Source organism: Hippopotamus amphibius, chromosome 17 (assembly GCF_030028045.1).
Source record: "Hippopotamus amphibius kiboko isolate mHipAmp2 chromosome 17, mHipAmp2.hap2, whole genome shotgun sequence".
NCBI lineage: Eukaryota > Metazoa > Chordata > Mammalia > Artiodactyla > Hippopotamidae > Hippopotamus > Hippopotamus amphibius.
In genome coordinates, this window is record NC_080202.1 from 31,658,392 (window position 1) to 31,684,209 (window position 25,818).

Consider the following 25,818-nt stretch of genomic DNA (forward strand, 5'->3'; position numbering starts at 1 on the left):
AGGCACTTCAGGGGCACCAGAGCGGAAGTACACGTCCTACGACCCACAGCTGATACTATCTCCCTGCCAACAGCAGGAAGTTCCTGCTGCTCTCTCTCTTACCTGGGTAACAACTCCGCCTGTGTTTCCCACAGAGCTTAATATGAGAGAAAAGGCAAGGGGGAGTGGGAGGATGGATTATTATAGCTAAAGGAATAAGGCACAGGTCAGGGGTGCCATGGCTGCAGTTTTTAGGTGCACCTGTGAAAATGAAGTGGGATGGGGGGATGGTTTCAAGTCCTGGAAAGCTGGGCGATAGAGCTTCTGTTCTCTACACCCCTTCCTGTCAGAAATCCAAGTCTGGGCCATCCAATAAAGGGTTTACAGGGGTGAATGACAAAGCAGTGAGTCCAGGCTTGCCCCCTACTCACCCATAGCCAATGGTGTTTTATAGTTAAGAATGTTAGTTGGCAAAATTCTCCTGAGTGGTGTTGTGTTCAGTGTATTTGGTTAAGTCTTGCCGGTTGCAACTGCCTTGAAAATGAGGGATATTTAATAGGATTCTGGGAGGGAAGAGTGATATGTGAAACACAACTGGGATGGCCCATACACCAAACACTCAAATCTTCAGGGGATTCGTGACTAGGTTAGCTATTCTTGGTTTCCATCTCCAACCCTAAATCACCACAGTTCTTCCTTAACCCTTATGGTGTACTGACTCTCTGACCCATGTTCTGCAGGTCATACTGGATACTAACCCTACTGATTAGACACTACAGGGTGGGTAGAAACAGTATATGAAGAGTGGTGACAAGATTTCAGGAGTAAAAACCATTCAGAGCAGAGGGACCCCTCTACCTATACATACGGAATTCTCTAGTCTGAAAGCCCAGGTCTGTCTTGCAAGACAAAATGGACAAGTACCCGGAGCTTGTTGAATGATGGGCCAGGGTCATATTTTCGAAGTGCATCTGACAGAAACTAGACTTTAAAAGTCCTGGAGGAGGGAGGCCAAGACCTTGACAATGAAAGGAGAGAACTCCAAGGCAACCACTTGCCTGAAAGAAAATTTGCCCTCAAGGCTCAAGAAACTCTCATTAATCTTGGTCCCTGGGGTGCCACACTGAGACAGATTTGTAAGATGTTTTTGGCAGGTTCAGGATTCTCAAAGACAAGGATATGGGAGGCAGTGGTTGGCAGTGGTTATAGTTACCCTAGATTCTCTATACTCTTTGCACTAAGACATCTCTCTTTGGGTTGTTCTCTGCAGAAAAGAGGATACTTCTCCCAGAGAAGATGTATAGCTATCTAAGGATCTAAGACCCTCCCCTAATCATAATAATAGTAGCTAACATTTCATGAGCTACTTATTACGTGCCAGGCACTCTGCTAAGCATTTTGCTCTAGATTGTCCCCTTTGATCTTCACGACAAGCTCGTGAGGTACATACTCTTATTCCTGTCTTCACTGGGGGAAATTGCCTAGTGACGCAGCTTGATAAAGGGTTTGGAAAGTATGGTAACAGCCTGCAGCAACAATATTATTCACTCAAAAATAAATAAGCAAAAAAGAAAAAAAAATGAGTATGCTGGCTATATTTGGAGGATATTCTTTAAATATTTTTGACTGATAGATTTTATGTAGGAAAATTTGGTTCACACCCAGGAACATATATATTGTACAAAGGGAAGTATACCAATACACTGAAATTCAGTTTTGTCAGAGGTTGTTTCAACCTAAATTCTCCACCTTGCCTATATGATAGCACTCCCAACCCCTTTTAGCCATACTTTCCCTTCCCTCTTGGCTGAGGAAGTGTGCCTGCCTCATAGACATACATGCCATAAAGAGAAATACGGGTGGTCCAATTTTCTGAAGAACCTTGGTTTTTTGAATTATAGTCTCCTGCCTGATAAAACTCTTCTTCAGTAAAGATATTTGCTGCGTCCCTGGGTGAGAATGCTTGTCAGCAGAATTCTCCAGTGATATTTATTGGGAAAATTGGAGGAAAGTAGGTGGGTCAAGAGTGGCCAGAGAAGACCCAGGGAAGGTAAGGAAGACAGCATACTAGCTTGGGCATGCAGGAGATGTGGATTTTAGGAGCATGTCTGTCAGTGGTCAGCTGTACAGTCTTGGGCAAGTCACTTAACCTCTCTGTATCAAATTCCTAATCTGTATAACAACTGGGGTTGGACTAGAGGTTCTGTAAGGTTCCTTCCAGCTCCATGAGTAATAAGCTGAGCCTTAGTCGGAATCCTGTCAAAGACCCACAAAATGCCTGGAGGTGGTCCCCTTGGACATAAGGCCATATGCAATGCATAATAGCAAATTCTGCAGCCTTTGACAGTGTCAGGCCCTCCAGATGGGGTTGTGAGACTGATCCTTATGTGCCAGGTTTCTATCTCTCAGAAACAATTATGGGCTAGTTGGTTTATATTGCCTGGTGAGACCATATAGGGTAGGAGTTAAGAGCATGAGTTATGGAGTTGGAACTTTGTTTGAAACCCAGTTCTACCATTTCCTTATGGGTACCCTGGGACAAATGATTTGACCTCTCCAAACATCCGTTTCTGCCTCTGTAAGATGCTCGTAATAGAACCGACCTCATAGACTTGTGAAAATGAAAGGCAGTAATGTTTGTAAACCACTTAGCCGAGTCTGGCAGAATGGAAGTGCTCACTCACCCGTGTCTGCCACGACCATGGATGTGCTTATTGCTGTCAACGTAGTTCTCCTGACATGGGCATGGTGAAGCTGCAGCATTTTTCCTCTGTATAGCTTTCTCCTTCTGGTTAGAGTTTGAAAAAAGCATAAGCAGATTTTTCTGGCCTAAAGTTGCTCTGGAGTCAGATGTGGATTTGGTTCCTTGCTCTGCATCTTACAGGCTGTGGGGCCTTGGATAAGTTATTTAACTTCTCTGTAAAATGCTGGCAGGTATACAGCCTACTCCCAAGGGTTTTTAAGAATAAGATAATGAATGTGAAGAGCTTAGTGCTGTGCCTGACATCCAGAAGGCACTCGGTAAATGGGGGCTGTGGTACTGAAAGTAACAGCTACAGTAATAGTGAATAATGATCACCACCACTACCACGGCCCTCCTTGGAATGGAGAGTTGAATGTGTTTAAGCTCATACAGTTTTTTGCATACCTAACCTAAGTGTTAGGAGAGACAGCAATTGCTACTCCTGAAGGGACAGCAAAAGAATTGTTGCCAGGCTTCTCAGACAGTGGCTGGGAATTTAAAACTGAGTTATTTTCGGAGGCATGACTGAAAATGATTCAGCAAAGCGTAATTCTCAGCAGAACAATTCTATTTATTTTTGCCAGTCCTCTTCCACCCAAGAACATGGTTTGGGGGGGCTGGGCGGGGAATGTAATTCTAAACTGACCCTGTACTTCTAAGGCTCAGTTGCCATTGGTCACCCACAACATGTTGCTAACGAACTTCATCAGGAGCATCTGGGTACAAAGAGTCGGGGCTCTGATCTTCTTTGCTAAGGTCATCTTCATTCTCAAACGGATGCCCCCTAACTGTTCTTGAGCCTGTTGGTGGGGGTAAGATTCATTTGATGGCTCGAATGTCGATGTACAGGCACAATGGGAGTTCTCAGGGATATTATGTTAGAGTAGGTGGAGTTGTAGGTGGACTGTAGAGGTATTAACAAACAGAAATTAAAAAACTGAATAATTGTAATGGTTCTGTAGATGCAACCATTTGCTAAAGGAGGGATATGAGATGTTTCTTTGGACTTCCCTCCTTTTTTCTCTTTAGCGCTCTGTTAAAAGTCTAAAAAGAGAAAGAAAATAGGCAGTCACTGCAAGTGAAGCTAAGCACCAGACTTCCTGTCCTTCCAGGTCAGGAGGGTGTTAGCTACTTTCCAAGGGGTGTAGATTCCCCTCCCCCCACTAGGTGCCCACCCTCTGCCCTGGCCTCATACTTTCTCTCCCTTTTGTTCGCTCCCCTCCACTTAAGGAATACTAACTGTAGGATCCAAAGGCTTCTTCACTGGGATCTTCCAGTAACATCTCCTCTGTGTCCCAGGTGTCCATTCTCTTCTTTGCCCTTGGTTCTGAGCTTATAGAAATGAAAAATGGATTTCAATTTTGGACAGAGATTTAGGGGTAGATTCTGACATCTAGAAAGACACTTCCTCCACTCTTCTTCCAGATTCCTTCCACTCAACTCTCCATTCCCAGAGCAGTACCTCTCTCCTCCTCAGTGTTCCTGTCTAGAGCCCTCTGTGTAGGGATAACAACCCAAGGCTCTGGGGTAGCCTGAAGGACCAGATCCTTTGGAGAGCAGAAGTAACATTATAATATTGACAGTTTACTATTGTGGAGACTGGGGCTAAGGAATACTGAGATGGAGTAGCCATTAGCAACAATGGTCCTTTAAGTCCTCACAGCTTTTTTTTAGTGCCATTAGTATACTGGGAGAAATCATATATTATTATTAACAAACTTTCCAATAACACAAATGTCCAAGGAAAGGTACCTCGGCTCTTCTCAAAATCACCTAGAATCTTACCCCTAGAGAAAACCACTGCTTGTGTTTGGTGATTCCCCTCCAGATATTCCGTACGTGATGTGTATATACATCACGCTCTACATGTTGTACTCTCACTTGCTGTTTTCCCTAACAGAACATCAGGTTGTGGAAAACTTTCCATGTCAGTAAATACAAGTCAACATTAGCCCTTTGAAGGTCTGCATAGTATTCCATTGGGTGGGTGCACCACAATTTAGCCATTCACCATGGTTAGGCATTTAAGTTTGTTTCCAACTTTTAGCTGTTATACATAATGCTATGATTGAACAACCATGAGCATCCTTTGTGGGTACTTGTGTAATTATCTTTGGCTTCAGTTCAAGACATGAGATGATTGGCTCATAGAGTTTCCACAATTTTAAAGTTCTCGATATCTATCTATTGAGAGAGAGGAGGGGAGAGTAGAAGGGAGACAGACAACTAAACTACTCTCCCTAAAGGTTGTACCAATGTGTACTTCCACCACTGGAAATCATAACCTTAAAGATAACCCGATAGCCATCCAAACAAAGGTCTTGGGGCATCATACTGGGCTGCCAGATGGTGATCCCCAAGCACTTCATCTACTTTTCTTTCTCCTGACCACCAACCATAGTAAGAGAAAAGAGTTTTGGACTCAAATAGGAATACCATTTCATAAATTGTGAGGGAAGGCCTTTATATCTTTTCTTCTCTGCTAACCACTGATCCAGGATTACCTTCAAAAAGATTGCCCTTGGCATATGGAGCTGGGGGCCGAAAGTCATCTTTCTGATTGTAGCGAAGCTTAGTGGTGTTACATGCACCATCGCCCCCGAGAACATTCACCCTTCTCCATGGGTTCGTCTAAAGCAAATGTTACTGATAAGTTCTTTTTAGGTCTTGTTCTTATATCTCCTTTCTGTAGAGCAGGAAGATGAAGGAAAAAAAGTCAGTTGGTGCCGGAGAGCTCACGGATTAGTCCCTGGGGCAATAACATTTAATCAGCCACTTACGTATAGGATTGACTTTAGAGGCCTAGGTGCCATTGACTGTTGTTCTAGATGCTGTCCTTTTTCTTTGGACATTTGCATCCTGGTAGCAACGCTGGGGAAGATAGAAAGGACAAAGCCATAGTGAAAACAGATGCAAGCTTCTTTATCAAATCCAGCTATCACTCCATCCCTGCCATATGTCTTTGGAAAATTAAAGGGACAACAGAACAACAGAACATTTAATCCCTTCATTCCTCAAAATCTTGATCACCTCCTGTTGTTCTTTTTCTTCTTCTTTTCCATATTCCTGTTCCCTCCCATCTTTCCTTATCATTGGGATCATCGGGGAACAGGAAGCAGAGAATGTGGGGTACCTCCAGGACATTCATCCATAGAATATTGCCAATAAGCTTCTTAAGGGGCTTTTTCTCCTTTTCTCCTCTATGTGACAAACCAGGAAGTTGAAGCCCTGTTTTGGAGATGCTCTGATACTGATGGCTTAACTCATCCCACTGACGTGACCACTCCAATTGTGCCGAGGGGAGGGTGTACCTAACAATGTTGGGATGTTTGTGGTCACTGCCCTTGCCCCATTTGGGCCAACTCATCTTGAGAGACTTACTCAGCACTGCACAGAATCCATCCCCTCCCAGAACTCCTTGCTTATTTTTGAAGATTGACTTTTGCATGTTCTTATCAGTTCACCTAATAGAGGCAGCTCAGTACCTGTCTGATGAGCATCTTTCCCCAAAGCCTCTGGTGCCCTTAGAGGCTGGGATTCTCGATGGGGGTGGCTCTTGGGGAGTACACAGCTCTTCATATGTATCCCCAATGGCAGATAACAGCCAGCGCAGGCCTTCAATTATAGGCTGTTGGTTCCCTCTTTGGAGGTTTTTGATGGCTGAACAGGGTTCCTGTGACAAAAAGAAGAGTAGGCTTCAGCTCAGGAGGCTGGGACCCCTGGGGTTCACAGTCCCAGTCACCCCCAGCCAAAGAGCTCAGCTACACATAAGTTCTGCTGTGCTTGACAAAGCTCTTAATACTTCCTAGGAGACATTCAGCATTCACTCCTGAGAAGGTAAATGAGAGGTACAAAAGCTAAGATCCTTTAATCAAGTGTAACATCTTGAATGTGTGACCTCGGACAGGTCACTCAAGAGTCTCTGAGCCTTTGCTTTCTTAACCATAAAATGAGGCTATTGAAACTTCCAACTTTAAAGAGCTATTTTGCAGGCCTAATGAGAAAACAGATGTGAATGTGTTATAAAAGCGTGATGTTTATTATCGCTGTTGAGTCAGAAATCATCACTGTAGCTGTTGCCTGGCAGGGAGAGGCCTTGCCTGATACCCAGCATAGGAGGCTGATCACGGACTGGGCCAAGGGAGGCATCAGCCTTGTTTGAGAGGACAAGGGAGGGGAGGGCTGGACACTTACCACTCGGCACATGGACTTGCTCTTGCTCATTAGCTTTTCCAGCAGCAGATATTTAACAATATCACAAGGTAGCAGGGCGTCTTTCTTGTCTTGCTTGTTGGCCAGGCTAAAGCCAGGCATTGGAGAGAGGGAGGGAAGGAGAGAGGAAGAGTGAAACTAAGATAGAGGCCAAGGGCAAGAAAAGAAGGGAAAGAGGGGGGCAACCAATTCTGGTACAGCTGCTGTATATGCAGGGACCAGCTTTTAAGCCATCCCCAGTGAGGTGAGCCAGACATTTTTCTAGCCAGCTCTCAATGAAGGAGAGAATAGCACAAGTAATTTGAACCTGAGATAATCCCCAGGTCTCACGTCTCACTTCCACACTACACATTCAAACTTTAATTAGAATTGCCAACTGGGATAGGAACAGATTTGGAGCTTTTACATCCTCCCCCGAACTCTGTTCATGTTTGAGATGGGGGTGCTAACCAGCAACAAAAAAGGCTAAAAGGGAGTGGGAGAGAGGTGAGAATTGACAGGCCACCTGAATTATTACCCTGGAATAAGAGTTACATAACTGTCAAGGGCGGAGGCCAATGGCACTGAATATACAAAATAGGGGTTTTCTACCCTCGTCTCAGGGTCAGAGACTGAAGCCAGAATAAAGAAGCAAATTTAGGAAGGCCGTCTTCAGGAAGAGTTGAGGGATGGGTTGGGGGGGGGGGGCAGTGTTGGAAGATCCAGATATCACTCTCCATTTCCCTTTAATGCTTGCCTTCAAAATTACCTTTGCACAGTTAGATAACAGGTTCCCCCATGGCAGTGCCTGGTAGAAAGTAGCTCTTAAAAACAGGCCCCAGAGGAGAGGGGGGCCACTTTGCGCCACTCAAAGAGGAGAGGAGCTCTAACTGGATGTGACAAAGGGACCACCTAGCCCTTTCTCTGTCTACTTCTCTTCTAAAGGCATAAGATGGGAAGGGGAAATTGGACACAAAAGCAGACTCTTACAGTAGAATGGGTTTCCCGGAAACTCTTCTATCAGACAGCAGGCGGGTTAAGATGACCCTCGCTTCCTGAATGCGCCTTAAGTTACTGGAATCCAGAACAAAAACCAGCCCATGTGCCCGAGCATAGTAGTTGGGCCAGATTCCTTGGCTCTTCCTGTCTCCATTCAGGTCGTAGATGGAAACGTCATAATTATCCAGCAGGAGTGTGGTCATTTCAGGTTTCACAGAACTGTCTGTCCTACTGGGGAGGACTATGCATAGGGGAAGAAAGAAGCGAGAAGAAAACAGGGGACTATAGTTAGATGAAAGAATTTGTTAAACGATGATCTGAACCTTGACTAGAGCCTGCCCTGAGGAATCCTACGGAGGTATCCTGCCATCCTGCTCACACTCACCGATCCATCCTCCTAAACTGGCACTTTGTTCATGCCACCCTCTCCTGGCTCAGTAACCTTCTGTGAGTACCCACTGCACCGGAGATAGAATACAGACTCCTTTCCTTCCTAACCTGTCAGATCCATCGCTTCCCTGACTGGTGTCCAGGGTCCCTCGTACCCAATCTCTTCCTATGCTTCTTGACTCGTTTGCCTCTCCACCCCCAACTCCGCATGAAGGTCTTGCTCTCTCTTGCCTTGAGCCTTCATAAGATGCTATTCCTGCTGGTTAGAACACTCTTCCACTACCCTCTGCTTGATTAACACCTATTTTGTTTTTCTAATATCAATTTAGATCTTGTTTCTTCTAGAAAGTTTTCTCTCACACCACTATCCCCCAGTACAGATAAGGTGCCTTTCTCCTGCGCTTACCACTATCACAACACATATTACAGTGTTATAGATTCTATGATTTATTTATCTGGGTTATAAACTGCGACAGGATAGGAACCCCTTCAGTTTTATTTACTGTTATATTCACCATGCTGAGCACAGAAGCTGGTACACAGGTGCTCAATAAATATTTGTTGAATGAATTTGATGAATGAATGAACATCCTTTCTTCAAGGCCCAGCTCAAACACCACTTTCTTTAGGAAGCCTCTCTGACTGGCCCAGCTCTCCCTTTTCTCTTGTTGAGCACATGATCTGTTAAACTGGTCCTTCACCTCATTCTGTGCATGTCCTGTCTCCCCAGCTAAGATATAAACTCTGTGAGGGAGGGGCTCTGCATCTCCTTAGACACAGTAGGTATTCAGTAAATGTTGATCATACCGGTTACTGTGGATGAGAGTATGAAATCCTCTTATGTCTCCTCTGAGAAGCCATGCCAAACTCAGATACGTTCGCCCTTTCAAGGCTATGACCAGACCATACAATCCCACAGGGCATTCCACCCTTCACTTAGCCCCCAGAGAAATGTGGTTCAGCATGACAGTCTGTAGACACATTCCAGTTCTTTGAACTGACAGCACTTACCTGTGCTCATGCTTGGGTTCCTTGCCCCGAATGACCATGGCAGACAAAACAGTTATAGTGAATGATGTTGATAATAATGGCCTATGTCCCAAAATGTTTTATAGCTGGTGTCTTCAAATGTGCACACAAGTTACTACTTGTAGACTGGAACTTCCTCCCTAGGCTGTTACCTGTCATAAACATTTGCAGGAGTTGGGGGGGAGGGGCAAGCTATTGCATTTTGGGTACAGAGGAACCTACTAGATTGACTCTGGCAGTCCTGCATGGGCAGGGGTGGCCTGAGATATTCTTCAGAATGTGACATCAGTGGCACTTTGCTTCTTAGCCATTAAAAACTTCTCTGTGAAGTCACAGCCATAAACCTATTGGTTTATGAATCAGCCCCAAGTTACTCACCAAACACAAGGCAAGTTATACAGTAACAAATTAAATAGACTCCAGGCTCTGTCCTCTAGGAATTAGAATGGAAAGCAGACACTATTCTCATAGGCAAAATACCGTAGGGCTAATTACAGATGAGTGCTTCCCAAAGCTTACTAGCCATTAGAAAGGCCTGGGGAGTTCTTCAAATATAGATTCCCAGGCCCCACCCAGACTGGATGGGAATCTAGGGGTGGAGCTGAGTTGGGTTCTAAAAATTATCCCCACTTTTATCAGTAATCTTGTGATTTATCCTGGCTCCTTGATTTTCGTGCTGCTGCTTACCTTTTTACCATTTCTGCCACTCAGAGAATTAGGAGAGGCAGAGTCAAGTTTGCTGCCTATAAGGTGAGATACCAGGCTGAACCACTGGCTAAAATATGCTTGGGGCTGCCACCCCAAGGGTGGGGGGAGGGGGAGAGAGGGAAAAGTTGGAAAGAGGCAACATGTAGCCTGAGGAGAATGATAGAATGGGGGAGAATATTCATTCCATAAATGAATGAGTACCTACCTGAAGGTACTAAAAGTACAGAGATTGAAGATACAGAGCTGAAAGGATCCATCATTTTTCCTCAAGGGCTCACAGTATAGGGGATGGACTTGCAGTTGTGCAATGATGTTGTGATAAGTGCATGATCAAGGGAGGCACAGAATAGAGTGGGAGCTGAGGAAGGAGGCACTGGGCATTAGGGATGACTTTCCTGAGGTCAAGCTTAGGCTGTGTCTTCAGGCATTTTGTTAAGCAGGTAGATGATGGAGGGGATGGAATGCTAGGTAGCAGGAGAGCATATACAGAAAGCGTGGGCATGTGAACTAGAATGGTGTGGTGCAGATGAATGGCAAGTCATTTGTTTTGGCTGCATCGGGGGCCTATGTGGAGAGCATGGAAAACGAAGCTGGAGGAGAAATCAGGGACCAAATCATGGAGGGCCTTCATAGTGTGTGGATAAGCAATTTAACTTTTATTTTGACAGCAACTGGGAGGCACTGAGTGGTTTCAAGCAGGAAAGGGCCATGATCAGATGTTTGCATTAAGTCCTTCGGGCAGCTGTGTGGACTGAATACTGGGGAGACAACCACAGACGGCAAGATCAGCCAGCAGGCTGTTTGCTGTATTTCAAAGACATTGATGCTGGCTTCAAGGCGGCCAGAGACAGGAGTCAAGTTGGCCCTTTCCTCTACTTTGTAGATTGCTGCCAGGTTATATAAACAACCACCTCATCATAATCCATGTTTTATTTAATAAAAATCAGTGGAGGGCATCCTATGCCAGCCACTGTGCCAGGCTCTTTGATTGATTGGCTTCGTTAGCTGGGGCTTCGCAACTGGAAAAGTAGCTCCCTGCAATTCTGTGTAATGGCTTCTTGAAATGTCATGGTAGTAATCTGGAGACTTGGTATTAAACTAGCATGTCTCTGAACTGACACCGTTTCTTAAGCTCCAACCCTCTATATGAGCTGTCACAAAGAGTTGTTGAATGAACTTCATCATCCCACACTTGTCTCTCTTATCTAGACCAAATTCCACTTTAATTGAGCTCTGAACCAGACATTTTCAAACATGCCAGCCTTCCTAATCAACTGCAGTGCTTTACATAGTCTGAGTTCATTCATACTGACACTGTGAGAAGAACTTCAATTAGGATATCTTGTAAAGGGAGCAGATGACAGACATTACATAAACAGGCTGATAATACCCGAGGAGAGGAGTGTGTGTGTCTGTATCTGTGTCTGTGTGTCTCTGTGTTGGGAAGTGTTTACCTTCAAAAGAGGAAACTTGAGGGTCATGAAATAAGGCTAGGAAGGAATGATTATTTCATTGGTCACCGGGATCCATGGGAGACCTAAACCAGTATCTAATGCTCTCAGTTCCTTACATCTCTGGAATGCCTCCGCAAGAAGAGTCTTGCCTGAGCTGTCCAGTCCCACTATGGCGATGGTTGCATACCTAGAAATGGAAAAGGAAAATGGGCCAAAGCTTTAAAAGTACTGTTAGTTCTTAGGCTAAAGAAAGATTATACTCTTCCTTGGTGTTTGGGGCTCTGCCTGCAGTGGTCCCAATGCAGTCATAAAAGGGACAGCCGGGTGGTAGAAGGTGGTGTGGGAACCCCTCTCTAAAGCCTCCAAGGATGCTTTTCTTCCCTGGTTCACTTGCCTTGTAGAATTGGTCATCCTCTCCCCAACCCTTCCCCTCATCTTGTAGATACTACTTAGTCACCTCCCCTAATGATATATATCATAAAGATTTGTCCTTTGAGGGACCATGGGCAGGTACATTGGAGGAAATGGTGGAACAGGTCTAGAGAAATAATTATAGTATTACCTTCGCGGCTCTTCAGTTGCCTTTAGACGAGAACAGCAGCCGGTCAGTAGCCGGAGCATGATTCAGCTTAGTTCTTTAATATTAAGGGAAACAAGTAAACAAGAAATCAGCCCCATTATTAGCTCTGAACTTAAATCAGCTTATAAGTACACAGGTACTGATAAACAGAAAGCCTGGGACTGTCAGAAGTCCATTATTTCATTCTACCCAACCTTGTCCTTGTCATAGAGGGAGGGACTGGTTATCATCAACTCTAGTGGCAAAATGGGGTGATTTCTTATTAAAGCAACCCACACAGGCATAATGGCACCCCTTCAGCCATAGTTCATTCCTGTTTTGAATATCTTCATGCAACCTTGGAGGTGAGGGTGGGGTGGAGAGCTGTCTTAGAGAAGAACCAGCTTAGGTTTCAAGAAGGACCTATTGGTACTCTCTCACTTTGTCCCAGCTTCCCCTTCGCCCCCCACCCCATGTCCTCAAGTCCATTCTCTACATCTGCATCTTTATTCTTGCCCTGTCAGTGGGTTCATCAGTACCATTTTTTTAGATTCCATAAAAAAAAAAAGAAGGACCTATTGGAAGATCTGTTCTAAGTAACAACTATTCATTGGGTTTGGTTCTCTTACTGCCTCTGCTTCAAAAATGTGGGTGTTGGTGACCCACTATCATAGATTTCATACAATTCCAAGTGCTATAAGGGATTTTAGAGATCATCTACTCTAATTGATTTCGAACAACAGTCCAGGTACCCTACTCTCAAAGATTCTCAGGGAGTAGCATAAGCTCCCCAGGTGATATCAAAGTACAGCCATATTTGGAAGTGACTGCCTAAGTAGAAAGGGTAATGTAGACAATCACTTCACGATTAATCCATGTTGTAGCCTGTATTAGTATTTCATTCCTTTTTATGGCTGAATAATATTCCATTGTATGGATATACCACCTTTTGTTTATCCACTCATCAGTTGATGGACATTTGGATTGTTTCTACTTTTTGACTCATGAATAATCCTGCTATGTGCATGTGTGTATAAGTTTTGTGTGGACATATGTTTTCAGTTCTCTTGGGTATATACCTAGGAGTGTAACTGCTGAGTCATTTGATAATTCTATGTTTAACCTTTAGGAAGTGCCAGATTGTTTCTACATTTTACATTCCTACCAGAATTGCAGGATGGTTCCAATTTCTCCACATCCTCTCCAACTCTCGTTGTTGTATTTTTTTATAGCCATACTAGTGGATGTGAAGTGGTATCTAATTGTGGTTTTGATTCATATTTTCCTAATGACTAATTATGTTGGGGTCCAGAGCTGGGGGAAGCTCTGGTTGGGTTTACAAAGTACTTAGGCTGATACTCAGATGGGCTTTGCTTAGCTATCTGATGAGCATGGTGTATGTGCCCACTTATCAATAGATAACTTAGCAGGGTTCTACAGAGTCACCCACTGTTTTAGAGAATTGCCATCTCCAAATAGGGACTCACATTTCATAGCATTTCTTAGAGCATAGTTCATTCCCTAGAAAATCATTCAGATTCCCATAAGGACCTTCTGGAGGATAGCTCTGGCTTATGCCAGATGAAAGGGAAACCTTATATGTGGCCTGTGATCAAACCAGCCTTGCTCCAGCTTTGCTCATGAAGCTGATAAGACCTAGAGCCTGAAACACTGGAGTCTGATTGTCTGGGTTCCATGATAGCCACCTCCCTTTGAGATGAGAAGTAGCAGCTTCATGTCTGTTTCCTGATAATTGTCAGAGCTTCCTAACTTGATCTGAGGCAGTCTGTATTTGTTAGTACCACTAAGAAAGATCAAACTGGCATCACACAAATTCTTCCTTAAGAACATATCTTAAAGAAGGATAAGTGGGATAACTGAGAAGGAAAATAATTGGACTAGGGATTACCAGGTCCTTCATTTCTAGCGCCTCTCCTGGGCACTCTGGAATGAAATCACCTAAATTAAACCTACCATTTTCAGATTTCTTATCTATAGAATGGAGATAATGATATATTTTGCTTACCTTGAGGTGGTTAATTATGTATCTGAGTAGAAGTTGGTTCTTTTTGGGTGAAAGACCTAAGATGGGTAGAGTAACAGAAAAGTGTATTGCACTCTCTAGCCTTCTTGCCAGAGTAACTGAGCTCAGTTGCCCCCTTGTAAAGGGTAAGGCGATGTCCTCACAATGGCTGTCAAGGTTCTGACATATCCATGGTAACCAGCAGCAAACCCACATCTCCCTACCTTGCCTGATTACAGTTAATCACTAAATGAACTTTTAGTCATCATTTTTTTTAAGTTTACAAAGTATTTATATAGAACTTACTATGTGCCACCACTCATTTAAGCACTTCATACATATTAAACTCATTTCATCCTTATTATAACATTACAAAAAGTAGGAGCTATCATTCTTTTTAAGAGATGAGGTTCACAAAGAGGTTAAGTAATTTGCCCAAGTTTACCTAGCTAGTAAGTGGTAAAGCCCAGAATTCAAATCCAGGCAGTCTGGTTTCAGAGTCTGTGTATTAAGTTAAGGGTCTCACAGGCTATGTGAGTGAGATTTCAGGGACCAGGGAAACTGCCTCAGCTCTGGGTCTTTCCATCTTTTCTGGACAAACTGTATTGTACTTATTCTTTCTTTTAAGTTGACTTTATTTTTTAGAACAGTTTTAGATATACAGAAAAATTACAAAGATAGTACAGAGTTCCCATATACTTTGCACACATTTTTTTGGTACACATTTTCCCCTTTTATTAACAGTGTTGACCTAAATCACATAAATGGCCAGTTATTTCTCCAGCAAAAATGCGTTTATTTGGGATCAACAAAGATTTACAATTTGGGGTCTGCAACCATGACAAGCCACACACAAGTACCTCTTACAGCAAGGAAGAGAAAAGGCAGTTGGGTGGGCTATACTACATAGAGTCCATTGAAGGAATTGAGAGTTCGAAGTATTGTGGCTTTTCATTGGCTGAGTTGTGGCAATCTCTCATTGGCTGAAGTCTTGCCAGGCAAGAAAAGAAAGTCTTCCTGTTGGGCTCTGCTGTTGTCATAGGGTGTGAGAGCTTCCCCTTCTAGCCTCTTGACTATTTTCATTGTGGTTTTTGTTTATTAATTTTTACATTTCCTCCCTTTGATCATGATCTTTCTCTGAAAGCATCGCTGATTAAGAGTCAGATTTTCTGGTTTCGGTGGCTTTTTGTCCCTCAGTGCCAGAAGGGACCTTTCCTGGGTGTAGTGTCCCACAGTGGAAGGAAAATGCACATATTGGAAACCTGCTGAGGTCACATTTGAGTAATAAGGAAGGATAGGAGGGACAACTCTGAGGCACTTTTTATCTAAAGTCCATATATCATCAAGATCATAGACATTGGAGATCACATGAAGTGTTATTTCATCATCAAAGGTTTGGCTGACAAACTTCTGACAAGCCTGTTCTAGATATCTTGTGAAAACTGTCTCATCAGATTTGTTTGCTTCAATTCTGGGAACTGTTTACTTTCAGGTCACCAGATGTTGTGCAGGTCCACTTAGGGTATGGTGCTTTCTTTACATGTGTCATGTGAATCCAAGAATCTGTTCCCTGGAGTTTGATGGCACAAGGGTTGGTTAGTAGTACCTGATAGGGGCCTTTGCAGTGAGGTTAAAGAGAGTCCTTCTGGAGGTGTCTTTTCCAGTAGATGAAATCTCCAAGTTGCAAGGGTGCTTAAGGTCTTCGTCTCCTGAGAGTGCACTGTGAAAACATTGCTCTACCAAAACATGGTTATTTTTAATAGAAGCAATTAGGTCTTTGCAATGTTGAAGTATTTCTCGTTTTGTCAGTTGTGGGGCAAAAGAGGTATGAGCCAAGTGCCTTGAGTGTCCTGTGACTATCTTAAAGGGTGAGTGTTTGAGTTCCCAAAAGGGATGGATATAAGATTTAGAAGGATCCATGGCAATGCTTTTGGCCAGCATATTTGGAGGGCCCATACACATTTTGCCAATTGAGTTTTAATAATGTTGTTAGTGCATTTGACTAAATCAGAGGATTGAAGGTGCTAAGCGTAGTGAAAGTGTTGTAAAACTGGCCAAACAGCATAGCCATCAAAACATCTGACCAGTAAAATTGGTCCCTCGATCATTATGAAGTTGGAGAGGATTTCCCCAGGTAGGTATAATATTTTCCAAAAAGATTTTAGCCACAGAAGAGACAGTAGCCTGTCTGCAAGGGAAGGCTACAGTCCAGTGGGAAAACATTCAGACCATGACCAAAACATTTATATCCCTGAGATGGAGTAAGTTGTATGAAATCCAATTGCCAGACTTTGAGTGGTCCATTAGGCAGTTTAAAATGTTTGGGAGCAATAAGAACAGGCTTCCCTGGGTTGTCCTTTGGACTAGTGGGACAAATGAGGTAGGCACTATTTGCAGCTTTGTTCATGTTTCCCCACCAGTATTGACTCATGAAAGTTGTAATTTTGTCAGTAGACCAGTGGTTTAGTGCATGTACAGTTCGTTAGGAGTAGGAATTTTAGAGTCTCCAGTAGGACTGAGTTGTTATTTGATCTGAACCAGAGATTTCACTTTTTATCAAACCAAGAGTTGTTGAATTTCCAATCTTGTTTTTTCTTTTCTGAGGCCAATTTTTGGGCTTCTCCGGCCAGTTTTTTTTTTTGAGTTATCATTTGGGGAAATATCTCTTTGGACCATGACAGAAGTTTGACTGCTATTGGTTCCTTTAAAGGCAGTATTCCCTGTGGAACTGTCAGCAAGGTAATTTCCCTGAGCTTCCAGGGAGTCAATTTTAGAATGCCTTGGAATTTTAATAATAGCTTAAGTGGCAGATAAAAGTATTACATTCAATAATTCCTGAACATAGGGGCCATTTTAAACTTTATTTCTACTGGAAGTTAGGAAGCCATGTTGCTTCCACAACATTCCAAAATCACAAGCTTCTCCAAAAGCACATCTACTATCAGTATAAATATTGGCAGTTTTGTACTTGGCTAAAGTACAACCCTTTTGGGCTGAAGTAGCCATAGGTAAAGATGCTGCCTCAACAACATCAAAAGGAGATCCAATAGCATACTCAGCACAATATTTACCATGATCACCTTTTAAATAAGAGCCATCAGCAAACCATGAGAAGTCAGCATTACCCAAAAGATTTTCTTGCAGATCATCACGAGGCATCAGGAGGTGATCCATCAGTGTTAAGCAGCTGTGAGGGACTTCATTGGTGATGGAGGACAGAGGAGTAGCAGGATTAAGGTTATTACAACTTAAAAGAGTTATGTGAGGAAGTTAACAAAAGGACTTCTTAGGAGTTGAGGCGGCTGACTGAGAAATGTTAAGTGTGGTGAGAATTCAGAAGGGCTTCCACTGCAGGAGATACAAAAATGGTTAAAAAGGATCCCACCACGACCTTTTTGATGGCCTTAACCAAAAAGGGAGTGACAGTAATGGCTCTAAGGCAAGGGGGGTGTGTGTTGGGGGGGAGGGAGTGTCCCTGTGCCACAGGGTCCAGTTGCTGCTGTAATACCCTGTGGATCAATGGTGGTCCGCATGTTTTGGGCTGAGTACCCCAAAGGCATTACCTTCCTTTTCATATATAAAAATGGAAAAAGGAATCTGATCATTGGATCCCCAAGGATGTGTGGGTTCATCAGATTCTCCCTTAAGGCCTTAAGAGCTGTTTTGTCTGGTTCTTTCCATAAAATTGGGTTGAGGTTGCTCTTTAGTAAAAGATACAGAGATTTGACCATAAGAGAGAAATTTGGAATCCAGTTTCAGCAATATCCAACCAGACTGAGAGAACCTTGCAGTTGGTGCTTAATTTTGGATTTTCAGAAACTTAGGACATCATGAAGCCTTCTGGATCCAGGAATAGCCCTTTTTCTGGTATCAGATGCCCTAAATATCAAACCTGGGTTTGGGAAAACTGCGATTTTTCCTTGGCAACCTTATGTCCCTTTAAGGCTAAAAGATTTAGCAAGTGGATGCTGTTTTCCTGTTTGGAGGCTTGAGAAGGAGAGCAAAGAAGGAAATCATCCACATATTGCAACAAAGTAGAAGCCCTAAGGAACTTTATATCATCCAGAACGGCCTTCAGATTTGTGAGAAATAAGGACTCTCAGTAAAACCCTCAGGCATTACTGTCCAGGTGAATTGTTTTTCTTCCCAAATGAAGGCAAAAAGGTATTGGTTAGAATGCACAGCATAAATCAATTAAAGAGTTTGCTTCTGTTGGAAATGGATATTAGTAGTGTATGAAAGTTAGGCATAACAGGGTGTTGAGGGATAATAGTCTTGTTTATTGCTCAGAGGTCCTGGACAAACTTCCACCCTTAGTCATTAGGTTTTCTTCCTGGTAAAATCAGAGGATTACAGGTACAAGGCTTAATGAGGCCTTGAGCCTTGCTATCTTCTATTATGGGCTTTTTACCTTGAAGGCCGTTTTTACTTATGGGGTGTTGATTAATTCTGGGAAGAAGTTGGCGGGGGTTGAGGGGGAGGTATTTGGATCTTGATGGGAGGTACCCTGCGAATTTTACGAATATCAGTTGGAGATTTTGCCCATAAGGAGGGTAGTAGCTGACCCAATAGGGACAAATGATCAATGTTTCCAGAATCAGCTGTAGTACCATCAGAGACAGAGCAAATAAATGATGTCAAAAGGTCATTTAATTCACCTGCTTGACTGCTTTGATGACTACTGTCAAATTGTAGAATTATTTCTTCCTTCTGGGAGAGAAAAATTCCAGCATGATACTGTACTTTTCTAAGATGTCTTGGCCAAAGAAATGGATAGGGGTGGAGGAACTAAGGAGAAAGGGTGTGTATCTCTCAAAGGACCTAAACAAAAGAGAATAGGTTCAGAGACAGGAACCTCTGGAGGTTCATTAGTGATCCCTACTATTTGAACTGTCTTAGTGCTCCAAGGTAGAGACTGTTTTATTGTAGTGGGGTTGAGCACCAAGAGTGTGGCTCTGGTGTCAGGGCTGGAAAAGATTTATCCTTAATCTGGAGAAATGTTCTGCAAGATAATTAAGAGGGAGGGATTGGGAATATCCCTTATAGTTCCTTTGCATCCTGTCACTGAGAATTGGGAGGATGTTGGATAGACAAGTTAGAAGGCTGAAGGCACTTCAAGTGCTTAAATTGGTAACAATCTCTTTTCTGATATCCTGGCTTTTTGAAATAATAGCAGAAACTAGGAGGGTTTTGTTTTTATTTAGGGGCCTCCATTTCTGGAGTTGAAGATTAAAAACTTTAGCAGTCTTCCTTTTATGTGACTCATCTAGAGTGTAAGAGAGCTGCTTTGCCAGATTAACTAAATCTGGAGTGAACAAAGTCTCCCAGTCCATCTTGGTCTTTTTTACTAGAAGAGAAAGATCCTAGTTCTGCCCACTAATAAAAATAGGCTAAAAGCTACCCAGGTGGAACAACATCTGAAGTGAGATTAGAATTTTCCTTAAACACATTCTGAACTTGATCATAATAGTCATGAACAGGTTCATTAGATTTTTGTGTGCAAGCCTGAATTTTGTTCCAATAAACAGGCTTTGGAAAACACTATGAATTGTTCTATGAAGTCACTTAGCAATTGCCTGAGCTTGATCATACAGGTTAATGGGCTGGTCTCCCAGTTGTAATTCTAGAGACCTTTCAGGATGTTCCCAGTTGGTGATTTTTATCCAAAGCTGGGCCTGGCCTTCACCGACAAATATATGAACTAGCTGATTTAAGTCAGAGTTGATAAGTCTGAATGACTATATTAAATTCCTTGGCAAATCTGTAAGGATTTCAGTTACTTTGGGAGAATTTTTGACGATGGCTTTGCAGTTCCGCTTTAGTCCAGGGGATATAAAAAAATTAATAGTTTAGCCTCTGGATCCTCAGAAGACTTAATTTTAAAGAGACAGGTTCTGATAAGTTCAGAGGAAATGGCAGTGAGGAGAGTTTCAGAGAAAAGGGAAAGTCCGGTGAGAGAATTAGTATGGGGGAACTGAGGGATATAGAGGAAGTATAAGTGGTATAAAAGGGAAGAAGGAGGATGGCGCTGGAGGCAAAACCAGGGGAAAGGAACAAGATGATGCTGGAGGTAGTATCTGAGATGCAGAAGCCAGGGAAGAGGTACATGAGGCTTTGGCAGCTATTTTATCTTTCTTTGTTTGCTTCAGTTGATCTTAAAATGTTATTTTGCAGAGGTGCAATTTTAGACTCCTGATAACATTTGGAAGCCTCCAAATAACTGAAATAAGATTCCATTCAGTTTTGGAAATTTTACAGATGCAGATGTCCAATTTGGTTTTAAGAAAAGTAAGTTTGGGATTTCCATAGTTCTCCATAATGGCCATCATGTTCTAAATTGCCTTTGGTTAGGTTGGTCCATTTACTGAGAAGTGTACATGAGGAAGGACTGCGGTTTTTAAACATAAAATGTGCCAGGGTCCCCATAGATAGGAGTGCCCTCAAAGTGTTTAGATAATTGGGATCCCATTTCTCAGAGGTTTTTCTTTAGAGTAAAATAGTGATTTTCAAACAGCCTGCAGGCCTAATACCAGCTAGTTCTAAGGGAACAGTCTAGTTTCAAAGGAATCAGACCAAAGGCTGCTCTGCACAGCTCTAATGGAATAGCCTAATCTTGAGTGAGTCAGGCTGAAGGCTGAATAGCACAGGTCCAACGAAACAGCTCCTGTTCCAAAAGAAATTGAGCTGAAGGCTACCACAGTTCTGGTTGGAATAGCCTGATTTCCAAAAAAGACAGGCCGAAGTGCCAAACAAGTACTCACAGACACAATAAGGCCTTAATAAGGAAGAACAAACACTTAAAGTTAGATCCTAAATTAAACCTGGAGAGCTTCAAAACACAAAGAGGGCAGAAGTTTGGATCCAGGAGAAAAACTTACCCTTAAACCTCAGGGCTGGCAATAAAGAACAGTTCAGTGGGGCTTTGAGGTATGGTACCTATCTCCTCACCACCTCAGAGTTGTTGGGTGTCTTCTCTCCATGCCTTTATGGGCCACCAAAATACTGACCTTAAACAGACTACCAGTTACAGTTACTTTTCCAGTGAAAATGGATTTACTCAGAATCAGCAAATAACTGTAATTTGGGGTTCATACCTGTGGAGAACCACACGCAAGTCCCTCTACCACAAGGCAGAAAGAAGTCTTTTATAGAAGGGAAGAGGAAGTTGGGAGGGCTAGTAAGCAGGAGTCCATTGGTGGAATTGTGTCTTCAAAGTATAGTGGCTTTGCATTGGCTGAGTTGTGGCAATCTCTCATTGGCTGAGCTCTTGCCAGGCAAAAAGAGGAAGTCTTTCTTTTTCCTGTTGGGGGCTGCTATTGTTGTAGGTTGTGAGAGTGCCCCCTTCTGGCTTCTTGGCTCTATTTTATTTGAGGTTTCTGTTTATTAATTTTTATATCACCTTACACTAGTATTTGTTAAAATTAAAGAACCAGTATTGATACATTACTATTAGCTAAAGTATATACCTCATTCACATTTCATTAGTGTAGTCCCTTTTGCCTTTAGTGTTACAGAGTCCACTTATTTCCAAAGTTAGCTGAATCAATACACTTACCAGGCCTTCCTCAATAAAGTTGTTTCATACATTTGTAATACACATACTGTAATAAGTTAATTTTGGGTGTCAACTTGACTGGGCCATGATGTGCCCAGATATTTGGCCAAACATTATGCTGGCTGATTCTGTGAGGGTGTTTTTGGATGAGATTAACATTTAAATAGAGAGACTGAGTAAAGCAAAGACACATAGATTCATGTATCCACCACCACAATCTATATACAGAAGAGTTCCATCAACCCAAAAAACTCTGTTGCTACCCCTTTATAGCTTCTACTCTCCCCCAACTTCCCTGCCACCTTAACCTCTGGCAACTAATAATCTGTTCTCTATTATATAGTTTTGTCATTTCGAGAGTGTTATATATATATGGAATCATACATTTATGATTAGAAGTGGCTTTTTTACATCAGCCTAATGCCATTGAAATTCATCCAAGTAGTTGTGTATATAAATAGTTGGTTTCTCTTTATTGCTAAATAGTATTCCATTGTGTGGATGTACCACAGTGTATTTATTCTATCTTTTGAGGAACATTTGGATTATTTCCAATTTTTGGCAATTGCAAATGGAGCTAGAATAAACATTCATATTCAGGATTTTTTAAAAACAAAATGGATATTTATATGTTTTAATTGAGGTGTAGTTGATTTATATTATTAATTTCAGGTGTACAACATAGTGATTCAAAATGTTTTTAGATTATACTCCAATTATAGTTATTATAAAATATTGACTATATTCCCTGTGCTGCACAATATTTCCTTGTCGCTTATTTATTTTATACATAGTAGTTTGTGCCTCTTAATCCCCTACCCATATCTTGCCTCTCCCCGCATCTCTGTCCCTACTGATAACCACTAGTTTGTTCTCTATATCTATGAGTCTGTTTCTTTTTTGTTACAGTCACTAGTTTTATTTTTTAGATTCTACATATAAGTCATAACATAGTATTTGTCTTTCTCTGTTTGATTTATTTCACTAAGCATAATACTCTCCAGGTCCATCCATATTGTTGCAAATGGCAATTTTTCATTTTTTTTTATGGCTGAGTAATATCCCATTGTGTATGTATGTGTGTGTGTGTGTGTGTGTATATATATATAAAGCAACTTCTTTATCCATTCATGCATTAATGGTATAATCAGGAGTTTTTGGTTTTGCCTTTTTTACTTTTTATTTTGAAATAACTGTAGATTCACAGTACAAGGAGGTCCTATGTACATTTCACCTGGCTTTCCCTATTATTAATGATAATAGCTTGTATAACTATAGTACAATATTAGAACCATGAAACTGACACTGATAAAAATGTACAAACCTTACTCAAATTTCACCAGTTTTATGTTTGTATATCTTCTTTGGAGAAATATCTATTCAAATCTTTTGTCCATTTAAAAAGTTTGGTTGTTTGTCTTTTTGTTGTTGAGTGGTAAGTTATTTATGTAGTCTGAATTCAAGAACTTTATCAGATATGTGATTTTCAAAGTTTTCTCCCATCATGTGGGTCATGTTTTTACTTTCTTGATGGTGTCCTTTGCAGCAAAATTTTTTAAATTTGGTGAAGTCCAATTTATCCATTATTCCTTTTGTTATTTGTGCTTTTGGTATCATGTCTAAGAAACCACTGCCTAATCCAAGATTTATGCCTCTTTTCTTCTGAGTTGTATAATTTTACTCCTTACACTTAGGTTTTTCATCCATTTAAAGTTAGTTTTTATAAATGGTATGAGGAAGTGGTCCAACTTTGTTCTTTTGCAGGTGGATATCAAGTTGTCCTGAAATTCTGGGCAATTTTAACACATGTGCAGATTTTTATAACCACCACCGTAATGAAAATACAGAACTGTTCCTTAACTACAAAGATCCTTCTTGCTACCCCTTTGTAGTCACAGTCATTTCTTTCCATGTCTCTAAGTCTTGGCAACCACTTATCTGTTCTTCATCTCTATAATTTTATCATTGAGAATGTTATAGAAATGGAATCATACAGTATGTAACCTCTTGAGATTAGATTTGTCACTCAACATAATTCCCTTTGGACCCATCCAATTTGTTGTGTGTAGTATCAATAGTGTGTGTGTGTGTGTGTGTGTGTGTGTGTGTGTGTGAATTTCTACATAGACAATCATCTCATCTATAAATAGGTGGTTTTATTTCTTCCTTTCCAATCTTTTTTCCTTTAATTTCATTTTTCTTGCCTTGTGCTGGTTAGAATGTCTAGTACTGTGCTGAATAGCAGTGGTGAGAGCAGACATTCTTGCCTTATTTCTGAAAGCATTCGGTCTTTCAGCCTTAAGGAATATGCTAGCTCTGGTTTTTTGTGGATGTTCTTTACTAGGTTAGTGAAGTTATCTTGTATTTCTTATTTGCTGGGAGCTTTTATCATGAATGGATGTTGAATTTAGTCAAATGCTTTTTCTACATCATTTGATATGACAATATGGTTTTCCTTTTTTAGCCTGTTGACAGTTGGATTACATTGATTTTCAAATATTGAGCCAGCCTTGTATCCTGGAATAAACCTCACTTAGTTGTGGTGCATAATTATTTTTATATGTTGCGGAATTCTATTTGTTCATATTTTGTTGATGATTTTTGAATCTTTGTTCATGAGTGGTAATGGACTGTAGTTTTCTTTTTTTCTACTGGCTTTATCTGATTTTTTTTGTGCTTTATCTGATTTTTATCTCAAGATAATATTGGCCTCATAAAGTAACTTGGAATTCCCTCCTCTTTTCTGAAAGAGATTGTGTAGAATTAATGTTAATTCTTTAAGTGATTTGGTAGAATTCTCTACTAAAACCATTTGGGCTTGGAGATCTCACTTTCAGCAGTTTTTGAACCATGAGTGTAATTTTCTTAATGGTTATAGAACTATTCAAATTATTTATTTCATATTGGGTGAGTTGTGGCAATTTGTGCTTTTGAAAGAATTGGTCCATTTCATCTAAGTTGTCAGATCCGTTTGTGTAAAGTTGTTCATGGTATTTCCTTATCCTGTTGACGTATACCAGTTCTGTGGCAATATTTCATCTTTTATTCCTCATATTGGTAAAGTGCATCTTCTTTTTTTGGTTAGTCTTTCTAGAGGTTTATCAGTTTTGTTGATTTTTTTCAAAGAACCAGCTTTTTGTTTCATTCATTTTATGTATAGTTTTTGTTTTCAGTTTTATTGATTTATGATCTTATTATGATTTCTTTCCTTCTTTGCTTTGAGTTTATTTTACTGTTATTTTTATAGTTTCTTAAGGTAGGATGGGAGCTTAGATTTTTTTTTTTTTGAGAGTTTTCCTCTTTTCTCATGTAAGGATTTTAGTGCTATAAATTTCCCTCTTGGCACTGGTTTTGGCTGTATCCTGCAAATTTTGATACTATATTGTGTTTTCATTTTTATTCAGTTCAATGTATTTTTAAAGTTTCCCTTGAGATTTCTTCTTTGATCCATGATATGTCTATATGTGAGTTGTCTAATTTCCAAATGTTTGGAACTTTTCCTGTTGTTTTTCTGTTATTGATTTCTAGTTTGGTTTCACAGTGGTCAGAGAACACACTTTTAAAGTTTTGGTTTTTTGAAAATTTGTTCAGATTTATTTTATGGTCTAGGAGATGGTCTGTCTTGGTGAATGTTCCATGGGCTCTTGAGAAGAATGTCTGTTCTGCTATTGGGTTGAATGTTTTGCAGATGTAGGTTGATGGTGTTGTTTAGTTCTTCTGTATCCTTGCTGATTTTCTAATAGTTCTATCAATTGTTGAGAGAGGGATATTGAACTTTCTAAGTGTATTTGTATATTTGTCTTTTCATTTCTATTAGTTTTTGCCTTATCTGTTTTGCATCTCTGCTGTTTGATGCATACACACTTAGATTTGCTGTCTTCTTGTGGAATTGACCCTTTTGTCATTATGTAATGTCCTTCTCTGTCTCCTGTAATTTTCTTTGTTCCAAAGTCTATTTTTATCTTTTGACACTATTTGCATGGTATATCTTTTTACATCCTTTTCTTTTCAACCTACCTATGTCATTATGTTTGAAGTGGATTTCTTGTAGACAGCATGTTTGGGTCATGTTTTTTTAAACCACTTTGCCAAACTCATTTTTAATTGGTTTATTTAGGCCATTTACATTTAATGTAATTGTTAATATGTTAAGGCTTATGTTTGCTGTTTTATTTTTTTTTCTTGTTT

At 41.1% G+C, this 25,818-nt stretch overlaps 1 protein-coding gene across 1 annotated transcript; it reads right to left on the bottom strand.

Moving 5' to 3' along the window:
* Positions 1 to 5,303: 5,303 nt before the first annotated feature.
* Positions 5,304 to 12,114, bottom strand: LOC130839525 (ADP-ribosylation factor-like protein 13A). The gene is made up of 7 exons (XM_057713756.1): positions 12,056 to 12,114; positions 11,610 to 11,680; positions 7,904 to 8,153; positions 6,917 to 7,022; positions 6,208 to 6,395; positions 5,503 to 5,593; positions 5,304 to 5,408 (listed from the first exon to the last, which is right to left on the bottom strand). The coding sequence occupies exons 1-7, from the start codon at positions 12,112 to 12,114 to the stop codon at positions 5,304 to 5,306; spliced, it is 870 nt and encodes a 289-aa protein (XP_057569739.1).
* Positions 12,115 to 25,818: the final 13,704 nt, after the last annotated feature.

Bases quoted from the DNA above. Each gene is read 5' to 3' on its own strand.
- LOC130839525 (XM_057713756.1), bottom strand. From the start codon at position 12,114: ATGCTCCGGCTACTGACCGGCTGCTGTTCTCGTCTAAAGGCAACTGAA. The intron at 6,396-6,916 runs GTAAGTGTCCAG...TTTTTGTCACAG, and splicing joins GCAAGTCCATGTGCCGAGTG to GAACCCTGTTCAGCCATCAA. The intron at 5,409-5,502 runs GTAAGTGGCTGA...CCTGCTCTACAG, and splicing joins CTCTAAAGTCAATCCTATAC to AAAGGAGATATAAGAACAAG.